The sequence below is a fragment of the Chionomys nivalis genome, chromosome 23 (assembly GCF_950005125.1).
Source record: "Chionomys nivalis chromosome 23, mChiNiv1.1, whole genome shotgun sequence".
NCBI classification, from domain to species: domain Eukaryota; kingdom Metazoa; phylum Chordata; class Mammalia; order Rodentia; family Cricetidae; genus Chionomys; species Chionomys nivalis.
The window spans coordinates 15,778,046-15,792,824 of record NC_080108.1 but is presented as its reverse complement, the minus strand read 5'-3'; the positions used below and the strand labels follow the sequence as shown (position 1 = coordinate 15,792,824).

Below are 14,779 nucleotides of genomic sequence, written 5' to 3'. Positions count from 1 at the left end.
TGCCCCTCCCCCCTCCCCTCATGTTCTTTCCCACTCAGTGTCTTCTCGCCCCATTTGTTAAATGACTGCCACTTAAGAGGTGGCAGGGAGTCAGAAACACAATCTGGAGTGAAGCTGATATTAAATAACTTCCTGAGCCTGCACGCCTGCCAATGTTCCCTCCTGGGTCTCAGGTGCACACATGAAGAGGTGAAGAGGGGTAAGGATCCAGCGATACCCAGGTTCTAGCCTCGGGGCCACTCCTTCACTAAGAGAAGTCCTTTGCCTTCTCCAGGCTGTATGCATCACCTGCAGAACCTGGAGTTTAGCTGTTATCAGTACACAGGTTTTACTTGACCCCGTACACACACCAAGCAAAGGATATTTAGTCAACCTGGAAGCACCTGCTAGCCAACCAGTCCAGATAGATACAAAGACCACATGCTTTCCAATCTCTTAGCCAAGACCAAGCAGACATATCAAAGCTCCTCAAAAATATGAACATCAAGGGTGGGGAAGAGGAAGGAAGAGGGAGAGACGCCCTAGGAAGCCCCAAGAAAGGTCTGAACATTAGATGCCAGAATTATCCAGGACAATAAAGTTAGTCCATTTGTGACTTCATCCTACAGGTCCAGGCAAGAAACACTACTAACGGCTCTTGCCATGCTAATATCCTCAGCAAATCACCCACAGCACCCAGAAATTAAAGCAGTGCAAATACCAACCATGGAGCCTCTGAACCCGGGATCACAATATCCAACACCTACCCAAGACTTGCAGTTCTTCATTTCAGCCACTGGGTAGCGCTGCTTCCCCTAGTGAATTGGAATCACGGATTATTTGTGAAAGAAAGGGCAAAATGACCCTGTCAGCCCCACAGGGCTATGACCTAGCTTCATCCTTCTTCCAGAAAAAAGGCCAGTCACTGAGAATGTTCCAGACTTTCCACACATCATGCAATTTAATTCCAGCGGCAATTTCTCCCAACCACACCCCCTGTAACATCTCCATCTCACCTTTCACGGGGATTTAAAAAAAAAAAAAGTGGTACAAAGAGAAACTAAGTAACTTGACTCGTCATTTAAACAAGCAAGAAGAGCACTAATTGGAACCCTTAGTCTGACACCAAATTCAATGACCTTTTTTGCGCTGCACAAATAGACCTCCCTTGAGACCTCAGTCAGTGCAGTGACCTGTGGTTAAATCAAGCTGGTTGGCCATGACCTCAGACTTACTGGCATCTGGGAAGGGACCAGGTGCAGAGCCGACTTTTCTCAAAGGAGCAATCACAATAGGCTACATAGCACCTACACAGCAGAAATCGTGGTCTAGTGCCCTCTTGTGGTTTAACATGGAACTGGCGCAATATACTTGATGGATCGGATTGGACAGGAGGGATTTAGGGTTGCTCCTACCACATTGAATACCTAAACTCTTCCTTCCAGTGCAAGTCCTCGAGCCCCCTCTGCGGCTGGTTAAATTACAGGAACCAAAAGGAAATCCCTAACTGAATGGCAAATGATATAGAACAAGTATAGCAACAGAGCCGTGCGGGACTATATCTGCCGGAGGCTAGGTACTCCTAACTTAACCGGGTCAAAGATTTCTATCATCCAAACCCCTGGGGCTAGAGATAGGGAAGGTAGGCAGGGAAAAAGACTTTGCCTGGAGCCCTCAGACCCTTGATAGGCCAGACAGGTGTCATATCAGTAGGAACCATATTCTCCCCATCCTGATGATAGGCACATACTTCAGCTGCTTGTCCCCTTCCTGAGTTGTACACTGTGGTGGCGCTCCCCGATGCCTCCTGCTGCTAAGTATGGGTGCTGACTACCCCCAACATCCCTTCATCCATATCTCCCAGAGCCCCCCAAATATCACTGCTCCCCACCTCCTCCAAGTTCCCATTTACCACTCAGCCTCTGTACCCCCAGATTATGAAAGGTGCCTCATAACCCAACAGGCCCAATTTTCAACTAAGGAAACAGACTCCCGAGTGACTTGCCTGGGTCCAAAGGAGGAAAGGTCTCTGAGCCAAAGTTCCTAATCTCCTGGAGCTGTACTGAGCTGCCTCTCAGGGGGGAAAGAGCAACTGAAAACCTGGGGGCATGGGAACCCTTCTAACTGAACCCCTAAGAGAAGATTAATTTGTTAGGGAATGCAAAATGAACAGGATGCGGGAAATACCAGAAGTAGGAAGAACAGATGAAGGGCTTGAAAATACCCTTGCTTGTGAAGATGCCGGTCTGGATTGCTGTTCTGGGGAGCAGGAGGAATGAGAATGAGGAAAGCAGCATAGGGAGCCGCCCCACACCCACACCGTACACATCCTCGTGGTGATCTTACAGCAACTCTGGGCCCTTTTATTATCACCACTTTCATATGAGGAAACCAAGAGTCAAATAAAAAAAAAATGAATAGCCAGTCCGGGTCACCACTGATAAGTGGCACGGTAACCGCCATCCATACATGGCTCTTCGTGCAAAGGACCCCAGCTAGGAGCGAGTACTATAGATGTTTGCCCCATTCCTGCTTCCCAGTGGCTCTGCCTTGAAAAGAAAGTCAAGAAGATGTGGGCAGGGATGGCTCACAAGAAAGAGTGCCTCGTCTGTATGCCTGGGCCAGTCAGCTAGGGGCTGTCCCTTGGAACAGAAACAGGCCCTGGGCCCGCGAGCTCAGCACAGAGAAGACAAGCAGCTTCTAGAGTTGGGGGCAAGGTCCACTAATGGACCAGTGAGCACAAGAAATCAAGCCTCCCACTCAAATCCAGGACTGCCTGGAAGAGAGGAGGGACCAGTGGGTATCACTCACAGCAGGCAACCACTAACAAAGGGGGCATTTTTTGTATCCACTCCTGTATCCAGGAAAAAGCACACTTGGTGTCCCCAGGGGTTAACAGACAACTCTGAGCTCCCACCCCTGGAAAATGCCGGGGTATCATGTTTACTGAGCACTGACTTGGCATTCGGTAATTGCCCAATTTGGTGGAGGGCAGCGAACGGTGAAAGCTATGCTCACACTCAGGCCAGCAGATCAAGCAGCCTGAGGGAAGGGGTGTATGAGGTTCACTTCATCCAAGACACGGACTCCAGGGTCACTGCCAGCTTTCGGTGTCCCCATCAAGCCTGAGATTTTCCTGAGCAGGAACATATGTCCCTCTAGTTCATTTCCATTGCCCAAGCCAGAGCTCTGCTCCCTCCTGCTGCTTCTGACACTAGATAAGGTGAGGAGAGGTTGTTCCTTCTAGCCTAGGCTCCCTACAGCCTCCTCTCACGAAGCTAGTGACTCCTAAGAAAAAATAGCCAGACTGGTATTTTGGTATCATATCTTTGGACCACACAGATACAGCGAAAATAGGGCCAGCTATACAGTGACGCCCTCCCAGCCAGAAACTCAGCCCTGACTCCTGGCAGGCTCCAAAAATCCGAGCTGGCAATCCACTTGCCGCTATCCCAGCTCCAGCTCTCTCCTGGTGAAACCACCAGCCAAGGATCGACGCGTGCGTCATACTGCCCTCTGGTGGCCATCAGAAGTCTACACAGGGACAATCGCGGCAAAGCTGGTAGCCGGCGGCTTTAACGTTTGTTTACAGAAACCTCAGACGTGATGCGCAGGGAACACTGAGAAGAGGCACTTGTGCCTGCACAAAGACGCCCCCAGATGCGCACGCACGGCACAATGTACTGCAGGCAGTCCCGGTATTAGGACTTTGAGTCTCAAACTGCTCCCTTCGTTTCTCCCTCTCCAGGGAAACTCGGGAATCTTTCCTGCCTCTGCAATCCCTGAGCCTGTTGTGCAGACATCAACGGGGGTGGGGGTAGGAACCCTAGGGCTGCAAGGCCCAGCATCCTCCTCTGCTTGGTGCTCCTAGCTCACTGGGCTGCGGCATATCAATTCATCCGTCTGCCAAGTTCTTCCTCTGAAAAATTGGATTTAGGCCAAATTATTCCCCACCTCCTTTTCCTGATTTATGGTTCAAAGTCTTGATCGTCTCCCTAATTCAAATCCTCCCAGTCACCCAGAAATGGAAACAACAGGGAACTCGTCTGACCACAGATCCTGCGAAGGAGGTCAGACAAACCATCCATTTACTGGTGCCCAGTGACCTTGCGGGAAAGGGTGTTAGATGGACCCCACTGCAAGGGTAGAAACTGAGGCCACAAAGGTTCTGGGACATGGCAAACTCTTGCCATCAAGAGGCGGCAGCATCAGGGTTTGCCCAGCAATGTTTCTGCAGGACCCTCCAGCTGTCTCCATGGGGACATCGGTAGTCACCTCTCACCGCCATGGCTTATCCCCATGGGGAGACAGAAGCCTCATCTATGAACAAGAACGGTGGAGTGTCCAGCAAGAGGAGAGGGCTGGAGGGAATGAAAACTACTAACTCAGAGAAGCAGCAATATGAAGGCTCAGAAGCATCCTGAATTTCCCCTTCAGGGATAACACTCCCAACATCAGCTTCCAATGCTAGCTGACCAGCCCTTCAGATTTCCCACCACACACCTTCTGCTTGCGTCCAACGACAGCTTTGGTAACCCCAAAGCTCTGACTAAGAGAAGTTAGCCAGCCCTCTCCTCCCCTAGCCAGGCTCTCTCTGGCCATAAGCATCACGAACACTGTCCTGACAACCAGGCTTCAACCCAGAGAGGGGAAGACTACTACCCAGCAAGAAGCTTCCTGCATCCCTGCCAGCCACAGCTGGCGCCTGGGCTACTGTGGCATTTGGTAGACCTCAGAGGTCAGGACAATGTGGGGAAGCCAAAGATGCCTGGAAGAAGGGTGGTGGGCAGTACTTTGGGAACTGATCAGGAAGAACCAAAGCCTCCGCTTCCATTCGAAGTCTGGGGTTTTGTTGCTCAAACACTGTCCCTTGCAATATTCCACTGGTCTTCCCTACAATACTAGCCAGGGCACTTCTCACCCAGGGGACTGGAAAGATAGGAAATAAAGCCTCAAGGCCCTCCTTGGCCTCCACATCAATTCCCTCGTTTTATTATTAATTTGTCACAAGAGTAATATTTTATAATTATATTTACTAATTTACTACTAATAGTAATATATTACTATATTCACATGTGTATCTGCATGTCTATGATGGTGGTGGCGCACGCCATTAATCCCAGCACTTGGGAGGCAGAGGCAGGTGGATCTCTGTGAGTTCAAGACCAGCCTGGTCTACAAGAGCTAGTTCCAGGACAGGCTCCAAAAACCACAGAGAAACCCTGTCTCGAAAAACCAATAATAATAATAATAATAATAATATAGACAATAGACAATATTTAAATATCAGACCACTTCAACATTTACTGGCTGTATGAAACCAAATTCCTTCTTTAGACTTGGCTTCCCCATCTACAAACAGGACTGATGTACATTTAATTGACAGGATTGGACGGTGTCTGAGATACAGTAAGTGTTGAATAAATGGTGATTATAGCCAGTTATCCGGTACTCTACACTGTGGTCAGTTACTGAGCCCTCAGTAAGAACTGACTCTTGTTAGTGACCGTACATTGACAGCTTTCTCGTCATCAGGCTGTGACACAGGACACTTGAGCTTTAACAGTGCTATCTTATATTGGTTTTTATTATCTTTATCTTGCAGATGCTCGAGAGAAGCCAGGCTGGGAAGAACAATGAGATAGAGAAGTTGCCCAAGTCTCCATGTCTGATGATGCCTGCTTGGAGTTAGAATCCTGAACCTTCTACCACCCTAAACTGAACCCTTTGTGGCGGAACAAGCCAGGCAAGGACACCTGAGACAGAAGTTGAGACCAGGGGAAAAGCCCCCAAAACTTCTGAGTTCCCCTTTCCCCAATCATCCATGTAAATAGCTCAGCAGAGACTTCCTCGAGTTTATCTCAAATTGGTGGGGGCTGCAGGCTGCAAGGGGCCCTGGGGCTGCCAGCTTCGCATAGTTGCTGCCTCTGGGGACCCTGAATTTGGAAACATTGCCCCGGAGGGAGACACAGGCATGGAGAAGGCTCTGGCTTTGACAGAGTCCCCCCCAAACAGGACGCAAGGAATTAAAGAGGCCATACCAGCACCTGGGGGTGCCACTGGGAAAAGAGGTCCCCTGACATTCTGGGCAACTCAGCAGAGTCCCTTCTTCTCAAGCCCCTGAGGCCCAGGGAACATGAGGAAGGCCTGTTTACAACCTTCTAGGCCCTTCAGTTCTGACTTCGACAGAACCTTACCTTAAACTCAAGAGAAGCAGAAACTCTGGGGCTTCCCCAGAGGGAACTCCAGAGAACTCTTGCTGAAGGGGATCACTTGAGTTCTCCCTCTTGACAACCATCAGAAAGAAACCTGCCCACGCCTAGCCACCAGAAAGTGGTTATGTTTTTTGTTTTTTTTTTTGTTTTGTTTTGTTTTGTTTTGTTTTTTTTAAGCAGAGGCCAGGCATGATTCAGAGAATGACCTTGGACTCTGGTTGGGCCATCCCAGCGGATCCGCAACAGATCTGGGTGACACAATCTTCATCAGCCAGAGGCATGACCCTCAGCCACCCTCTCCAAGTCCCTCAGAGAACAGTGGTTCTGTAATGCTGCTCTTTGGTCGAAAGAGCTTTCTGGAGGAAAATCCTCCTCATTTCCCTTTAGCGAAATAGGCCATAGGATACCCAGCTAAAAGTTCAGCCCAAGGGCAACGGAGCTGTGGGAACTAGACCAGCAGTGGAGATGCACTGAGGAACAGCTGTGGGCTCTTCCAACTCCTCTGGTTCTTTCCATTGGAACCTCCATGGTAACTTAATCACCTGAAACTCTGGTTCCACTCTTGTTGTTGTTTGATGAATCTGTAAAATGGGAATAATCTGCCCTGCTTATATAACTTAGATGGCTCTTACAAAAACAAGCTAAGCCACAGCAAACTGAGGCTTCTGATAAAAATGACTAGTGGAACTCTGTATAGACATGACTCCGCTGCAGAGAGTGTCATTTGCACGATGGCCTGACCCTGGGAAGGGTATTTCCAGCATTGGGAACAGAGATAGAGAGCTGAATACACCTGTGCCCATTGAGCCAGGTCCTATCTTCCATCCCCTCTCTCCGTACCAGTTAACAAACCACTTCATCAAAGCACTGCGTGCAATAGCCAAAGACCCCCAAATCACCTCTCCTGTCCCACCCCCTCTCAAACTCGGAGTCCTCCACTGACACCAAGGGCACCCTGTTGTTCTGATTATGCATGATTTAGCAATACAATATTTATCTTACAACCCCCAAACACTCATATTTATTAAGTTATTATATGCTTAGATATCGCCAATCCATACATTAAATATTAAATATCTCCTGTTATCGGCAAGAATAATTTGAGATGGATGTTCTAATATTTTCCTACACACAGTAGATACCTCTCTCCAGCTCAAGGAGGACATCTTCACAAGGACATCTCCTCTAGGCCTGGGCCCAGGGATGGGAAAACGAGTCATGGAGTCAGTTGCTCAACCGCTAAGGAAAGGCCAAGGACCCTCAAACAGTCTGAAGTATGGCGTTTGGTCTCGGTAGTTCATGACAAACCGGGTCCTGTGTCACAAATCCTGGCAGGTTCTGGGTGACCTGGCTTTTCCAGAAGTGGGAAAGCAGATGGGGAAAAGGCAGTGGCTCACAGTCAGGGTGAACTCGCCTATGCCCTCCTCCTGGTGGTATCACAGAGTCACTACAATCGTCCAAGAGGGACCCTTAAATGAGGCCTGGCTAAGCCTCCTGGGGGATGTTTCCTGGCACTGAGATGGCAGATGTCGGAGTTGGAAAGGACACTCGACCCAAGGCCTGGATTCATAGTTAGATGTGCAGGCTGTGGGTGCCTGGAGCCCTCCAGGACATCCCAAGGCAGATGGGGAAAAGCTAAGTTGTAATTCACTGTATCCTGTTCTTTCCCTATTCCTAGACTGCCACTGTTCCTCTCAAAGGCACGTGATTGCTGCAAGAGCCACTCAATGGGGCGCTGAGGTGGGAACCCCAAATCACAGTAGAAATGTCATGACACTGGTAAGAGCCATCCACAGGAAGGGCCATAGATACATACCAATTACCCAAGACACATCTGGAATGGAGCCATCATCCTTTCCAAACATGAAGGGTCAGCTGGCAAGTCTGCCAGGGCAAGGATTGGGGTTTCAAGGCAAAGAGAGCAGTTGGAACCCTGCAGGACCCTAAAGAATCTCCAAGACTTTAGCTCAGCCCTCCTGGTCCCTCCATCCAAGTGCTCACTCTCAAAGCTGCAGCCAGGGTTCCACGAGATGTGTCCAAACTAGCATGTTCTCAGCTTCCAGGTCGCCTCAGAGCTGATGTCCTTGGCCCCAGGGGTACTATGAGAGTTTAGCAACCTGGGCATACTTGAACTTGATTCTAGGTCACGAGGGATGCTGATGCCCACCAACAACCTGACCGCTATATGAAATTCTGCCACCAAAGAAGTCCAGGGCTCCAGCTACCTTCCTGGCAATCACTCTATCCAGGGTATAACCTCTTCCCTTTCAACTCACACCTCCAAGGCCTGCTTCAACTCCGTCTATCTCTCTCAGGCTTAACCCCAATCCTGGGGCTCTGAACACTTTGTCTAAGTACCGGGGCCTTGGAGCCATTAGGGCTCATACTTTAACTAGGATTCCAGTTCTGACTGGCTTTTGTCTGGACTGGGTCACCCACCTCAGTCCTTAGAACGGAGGAGCCTAGCGAACCGAGGCCCCAGATGACCCTACGAACCGAGGCCCCAGATGACCCTTCGGTCAGCAGAGAGTTTTCCAAGGGAACGGGAAATACAGAACTTAATAACCTGCCAAACACCTGCAACCCTGCGGCAGTTCAGGTGAATATACAAATGGCGGCTCAGAGCCCAGCCACCAGTACATGGTCTTTGCAAATCCAGGCAACCCATCTCAAGAACATCTGCCCCAGCGATGGTACTCTCTCTACCTCCATCTTCATCCCAACCACTCAAAGGACACACTATCCCAGACCAACGCAACCCTGTAGGCCTGGCCTAAGGAGGCAGTCTCAGGCAGCCACCATCTTGGCCACTACCCTCCGGCCTTTGTGTCGTCACAGCCTAGTAGGGTGTGGCTGACCATGGACCCTTCTGGATGAGTCTACGGTGTATTAAGAGCTACTGTAACACAAAGGCTGCCCTTTGGAACAGAAATGGAACCGAAGGGAGGAAGGGAACTGGGAGGGGGGGGTCCTTTGGAGCAGCTGGACTATGAACGGAAGCAAGACCCACACTTCTTCCCCGACGTCTCGCGGCTCATTTCCCCCTCATATTAACAGGGTTGTCAAGAGGGTAAGGTTTCTTCCACTCAAAGCTCTGGATGGATAGAGTCACCACAACTGGCACCTCAAGAGAATTGGGGCTACGAGGAAACAAACCTTGTCTGTCTAAAAACTCCACTCAGAGTTCACTATCTGAGGATACTTTAGAACAGCCTGAGAAACTGTCTGTCCGTGCGCAGAATTTGTCCAGCTGCATGTCATCACCCAGAGCTCCAGGCTAACAGGCCATACCCTTCCTGACCCTATACGTCTAGAAACATAGCTGAAGGGCACCTTCCCAGGCCACACGAAGGCTGGGCCCTCCCTTGCCCTGTGTTTCTCTTTGCCTTCGAGCACCCACCCCTTCCAGGTGGGGAGCCTGGGATGTTGGACAGACCAGTGTTCAATACTAGAATCAGATGCTAGGCCTGGGAAAGGCTCCCTTTTCTCTTAATCTTCCATTTCTAAAGGGGTACGCTGGGAATGAGGGCACGTTCGTCCCTGGATGAGAAGGACTCCCCTCCCATCTTGAGATTCTCTTCCTCCGGACTGGGAGTCTGGGCCCTTGAATTTTAGTCAATACCAGACACACACGTAATAGGACACTGGGGGAAAGATGGGGTGAGAAGGGGTCATCCAACCCCTGACCTCTGACCTCCCCACCACTTACTCTGTGGTGTCAGGCGGATTTAGGAGAGTCCAGCACACGCCAAGGGGCTCCTGATCCACTCCCTGCTCATATTGCCACTGGCACTTTCCTGGGGTCCTCTAATGCCCAAGGGGAGCAAGAGGCCACCTGTGTCCCCTTCTCCCAACAATGTCTCCAGGAAAGACCAGTCCTACTCTTCCCTGCAGAACTGCTTCCCCAAGCCTCCTTTCTTAGAGGTGTGACATCTCTGTGTGACCAAAAAGAGCCTATGTGATTGTGATCAACCCTGCCTCCCTGAGGGTTCCCTGGGATTTGCACAGCCATGGAGCAGAGAACAAGCAGACACAGCTCACCTACTCCCAAACTCTCCAACCCTTGGCACAGCCAATCACCTGAAATTCTCCAAGCCCAGCTCCAGAGCAGAAGCCACTAAGCTTGTTCCGTCCATCCCTCCACCCAGGGGCCCCCCAGAGGGTGCACATCCAGGTACCAGCTTTCCTGACAAGCCCCCTCCAGACCTTGCCCCAGGCATCCTCAGATTTACTGGATGGGCACTGTGGCCTGTAAGGGGGAAGAGGCTTTTTCCTTTTCCTCTTCTCCCTTCCCCTTCCCCCTTGGTTGTCTATCTGGTCACCCTCGGCCAGGCTGGAGATGGTAAGGAGTGAGTAGTAGAGCTAAGATATGGGTCAGGCTTGTCCCGTGGACCAGGAGTCAGGGACATCTCCTGGGCTGCCCATTTCCCTCAAAGTGTAAGCTGCAAGAACCAAGAAGGCTGGTGGGCTCTGGAGAGGGCAAGGACTGCAATTTCTTCCGGCTTTGTAGCCCTGAGGCAATGGCTGGAGCAAAGAGAAGGTGAACACCGAGCAGGCAGTGTCCATAGCACACTGAGTCCCTTCTTGCTCCAGTCTGTCCCCAAGGAAAAGATCTATCCTGAATGCCTCCCCCAGAGCCTGGCCACCTTTCTACCCATCCTTTGGAAGCCCTGGGACAAAAAGCAATGAGGTATCCTCTGAACATCCCAGGGGCATTCACTCCCTTGGGGGTGTGGGGGGGGCGGCAGCAGGGTAGGAGGGGTGGTGGTCACCTGGCTGAGGGATGAAAGAAAGGCTATGCCGGCTCAGGCTGCCTGAGCTCTTCCTTTCTCTCCCTCCCAGGCCTCTGGTCCCTATCCCTACCAAAGACGCACAACAACAAGAAAAGAGCAGGCCACCACTGCCACCACCGCAGGTCCCACTCAGACGGGGCAAAGCAGGCAAACGCCAAGCAGAGTTCAATTTTTGAAATAAACAGAATCGCAGAATTGTAGAAGGAATCTCCTTCCCAAAACACGGGTCCTCCTCTCTTCTCCCTCCAGCAGCCTGACTCAAAATTATCCTGGGCAGTTAAAGAAGCCCAAGCCAGGAAAGGGTCTGTAGGCGCTCAGATGCAGATGAGGGTGGGAAAGGGGGGGGGATATCTCGGAAATGCCCAAAATGGGGTTGAGAGGGCGGCGTGGGGGAAAGGAAAAGCAAAGAGGTAGGCGTCCATGACGGCCTGAACACGTCCGAAGTCTCCTCGGGAGCAGCAAGCTCCCAACTTGTTTACTTATTGGCACGTTTTGCTGTCTCCAAAAGGAAAGAGTTAAAAAAAAAATCTCAACTGATTCCCAAGCAGTCCCTATCTGTCACCTTCCCTTCTCAGCTAAGCATTGCCTCTGCCGCCGCTATCCGCCACCGCCTGTCAGGAAACCGAGCCGCCTTCTACTTTATACCACTTGAGCGTGGCCAAACTGTTGCTATTTAGTGGGGGGCAAAGAACCCAATTCGCACCCTCGAAACGAGCCGGCAAGAGGGTGGAGACAGGGACAGGAGCTGGGCCCCGGGTGCCCTCCGCCCGGAAGGGTCCTCTCCAGGGAGAGGTACCCACCAGCATCATCCGATCACGCCTGGCTAGGGCAGGAGTCACCTGGAACACGCAGCCCTATAGCATCTCCCGAGCCAGGGCGAGCCTGACGCGCGCCCGGCAGGCTGCGAGCAGAGGCGAGCCGGGGAGCGCAGGGCCGGTTCCCGGGCCGCGGGCGGGCAAGAGGGAGACGCGGAGCTGGGGCGTGGAGTGGAGGGGGGGCGGGTTGGGCAGCGGCCGCCTGACTTACATGGAAGTGATATTCCTTGAGATGTCCGTGATGTTGATGCTGGTGTTCCCATTGCTGTTGCCTGAATCCTGCCCTTCCAGGAGGGGAAAGAGGTTCCCATCGTCCGGCCGCCGGCAATTGATCTCAGTCTTGCTGCAGACACAATTTGCAGGGCAAGCCAGCACCGAGCCCACATAGTCCAGCCAGACGCTTCCCAGCAAGAAAATCCGCCAGAAACTACACTTGGCTGGGCAAAGAGAGACATCCATCTCCGATCGCTGCTTCTAAAAAAGAGGAGGAGGAGGAGAGGAGAGGGGGGTGGGGTGGGGGGAGTGGGGAGAGCAGGGGGGGAAGGAAACAAAGACGGCAAGGGAGGGGGAAGGGGGAGGGAGGCCTCTGCCTTTGAAACGCCGAGCGATCAGATGCAAAATCCTTCAGCGTCGGAAACCATCGCGGCCGCCGCCGCCGCCGGGTGGGAGCCGCGGGGAGCGCCTAGTGGCGCGGTCTGCCGGGCATGGTGGCCGGCTCGGCGCTCGCCGGCTTGCGGGGTCCAGGAGCTCTGGAAACGAGGCGCACTCTCCGACTCCGATACTTTGCAGGGTTGCAACAGCAGTCGGTGGGAAGGCAAAAAATAATAATAATAAAAGAGAAAAAATGGTGCTAAAGTCACCAAGTCCCACCTCCTGGGCAGAATTAAAACGGGCACACCTGCAAAACACACTCGCACACACTCACATACACACGCGTGGAGCTGGAGGAAGGAGGAGGAGGAAGATGCAGTCAGAGCTGCAGCAGCCGCCGCGAATGGCTCGCTACGCGCCTGCAGAAATGTACAAGTGCTCCGAGCCTTACGAAACGCACGGGTTATCCGAGCGTCTTCCTCGGCTCCCTCCCTCCCTCTTCCCCTCCCTCCTCCCCTCCCTCGTCGCGGCCTCCTCCCCCCGCCCCCCGCCCGGGCTGGGAGAGGCAGGAGAGCGGAATCTCCCCCTCCCTCCCCTCCCCACACCCCTTTCTCTCCCCGCCCGTCCTCTCCCTCCAGCTTCCCCACCCACCCACCCACTCGCCGGCTCTCGGTTCTCGCCGGTACCGCCACCCGTAGCCGCGCCGCTGCCCGCCCGCCCCACGCCTAGCGGCCCCACGACCGCTCGCCGCAGCCGAGGGGAAACCAAGACGGAAGGAAAAAAGTTGCAGTTGGGATTCCGAGGGTCGGCGCTGGGGAGGGAGAGTTGGCAAGCTGGATGCGCGACACGAAAGGCGTTCTCCCTTCCACTTTTTGGCCCTTGTGCTGCCCGGTTTTGCTGCAATCTCCTCCGCGGGAGGAAGTGAAAGGAGCGCGGCCGAGGTGACCCGGGGTGCTCCCCAGCCTGGGTGAGGGGCACAGGCTCGCGGACAGTGACGGGGAACAGGAGCGCACAGGAACCCGAGAGAGGCAGCCAGGGACGCCGGCCACAGATGTGCCTAGACCTGAATGACACTCATTTGGGTAATCGAGAGTCCCGGGAGCTGGGCTTGGCTTGGGAGGGGACTGCGGGACCTGGCACGCTGGGTGCCCCCATGCCCACTGCTCCTTCTTGGCGGTGCCTTTTGGGTTCCGCCTTGGGCAAGCAGGGAGCAGAGAAAGAAGGAATGGAGGGGAAAGGAGTGCCTGCAAGACTGCGCTGGAGAACCGAGGTGGCCCTGGGCGAGCGACACAAGCGAAAGAAACGGTCGGGAAATTGAGATGCAAAGGGCATTTTTTGGCAAGCGCCACGCCAGCACCGTCAGAGGTCGGCTTCTTAGGCTCAGCCCTCGGGTGCGCTGAGCTGGCAGCCGGGTGAGGGGGCGGGAGGGCTGCTTTCTCCGGATTTGGGGGGCGCAGAACCTCCCTCTTTCCCTCCCCCCCCAAACACCCCTTCCTGGTAGGGGCGCAAAACAGGTGCAGCCTTCCTTCGAGGCAAGTTTAGACCCGGTCAGGAGAGAAGTATATTCCACGCTTTTAGTCTTGATAGGTTTTTTAAAATAAAAATAAAATATAAATATGTCAAACGGGAGCTGTTTCCTGAGAAAGTCTGAGATTTGGCTGTGGGAAAGGAGAAGAAAGGGTTAGGGGAGTCCGAGCAGGCAGACACACTACAGCATTCACACGCAGAAGAAAGCGGCGCTCTCCTCCCCAAGCTTGGGTGAGGGCAGGCGAGGAAGCAAAATGCATTGAATTCAACCGCATCCAGGATCTGAAAGGATTCTCCCCCGCCCCCCTGTGGATTCCGATGCAGGTCATGCAACTTGCAGGCAAGATGGGGGAAGGGGTATTGCGGTGCCACCAGCCTGCCCCTGGTACCCCCGGCCGACAGACCCGATGTCTTGCCTTGGCACTTTTTGCAGGGAGTAAACTTGGATGAAAGGGGGGGAAGAAAAGAACATGTCTATAAAAGGCAGTTTCCCGACTTCCCATTACATTCTGCCTTCCTTTGGCCTCAAAGAGACTTTTACACCCTGTCGCCATGATGGCCTTGTCCCCAGAATGGCATTTTGCCCTCCCGCCAGCAGGAGGGGACAGAGTGGAGACAGCCTTAGACTCTCAAACCAATTCCTACTGGCCCCAGGCCAGTCCCTGGTGTCCTTGTCCACTGGGAATCTCCCTGACACTTCAAGTGCCATTCTGAGTGACTTTGGGGTTCTCTGGGAAGCACAGAGACTAAGGGGTAGCCAACACACTGGAGCGTGGCCCCTATGGGAACACAGCAGAAGAGGAAGACCCTGGAACATTTCTCAGAACACCCAAGGCCGACAGAGTAGCAACTGCCAAGT

At 52.8% G+C, this 14,779-nt stretch overlaps 1 protein-coding gene across 7 annotated transcripts in view; it reads right to left on the bottom strand.

The window, feature by feature from the left end:
• Positions 1-12,872, bottom strand: part of Ntrk3 (neurotrophic receptor tyrosine kinase 3) — a 354,575-nt gene extending 341,703 nt beyond the window's left edge. For 5 of the 7 annotated variants that reach the window (XM_057756147.1, XM_057756143.1, XM_057756144.1 and 2 more), the window contains exon 1: positions 12,014-12,872. In XM_057756147.1, the coding sequence (XP_057612130.1) occupies positions 12,014-12,261 (248 nt within the window). In that variant the 5' untranslated portion in view covers positions 12,262-12,872. The remainder of the gene's footprint in view (positions 1-12,013) is intronic. The other 2 variants (XM_057756141.1, XM_057756142.1) reach the window with 2 other exon arrangements.
• Between the last annotated feature and the right edge of the window lie 1,907 nt (positions 12,873-14,779).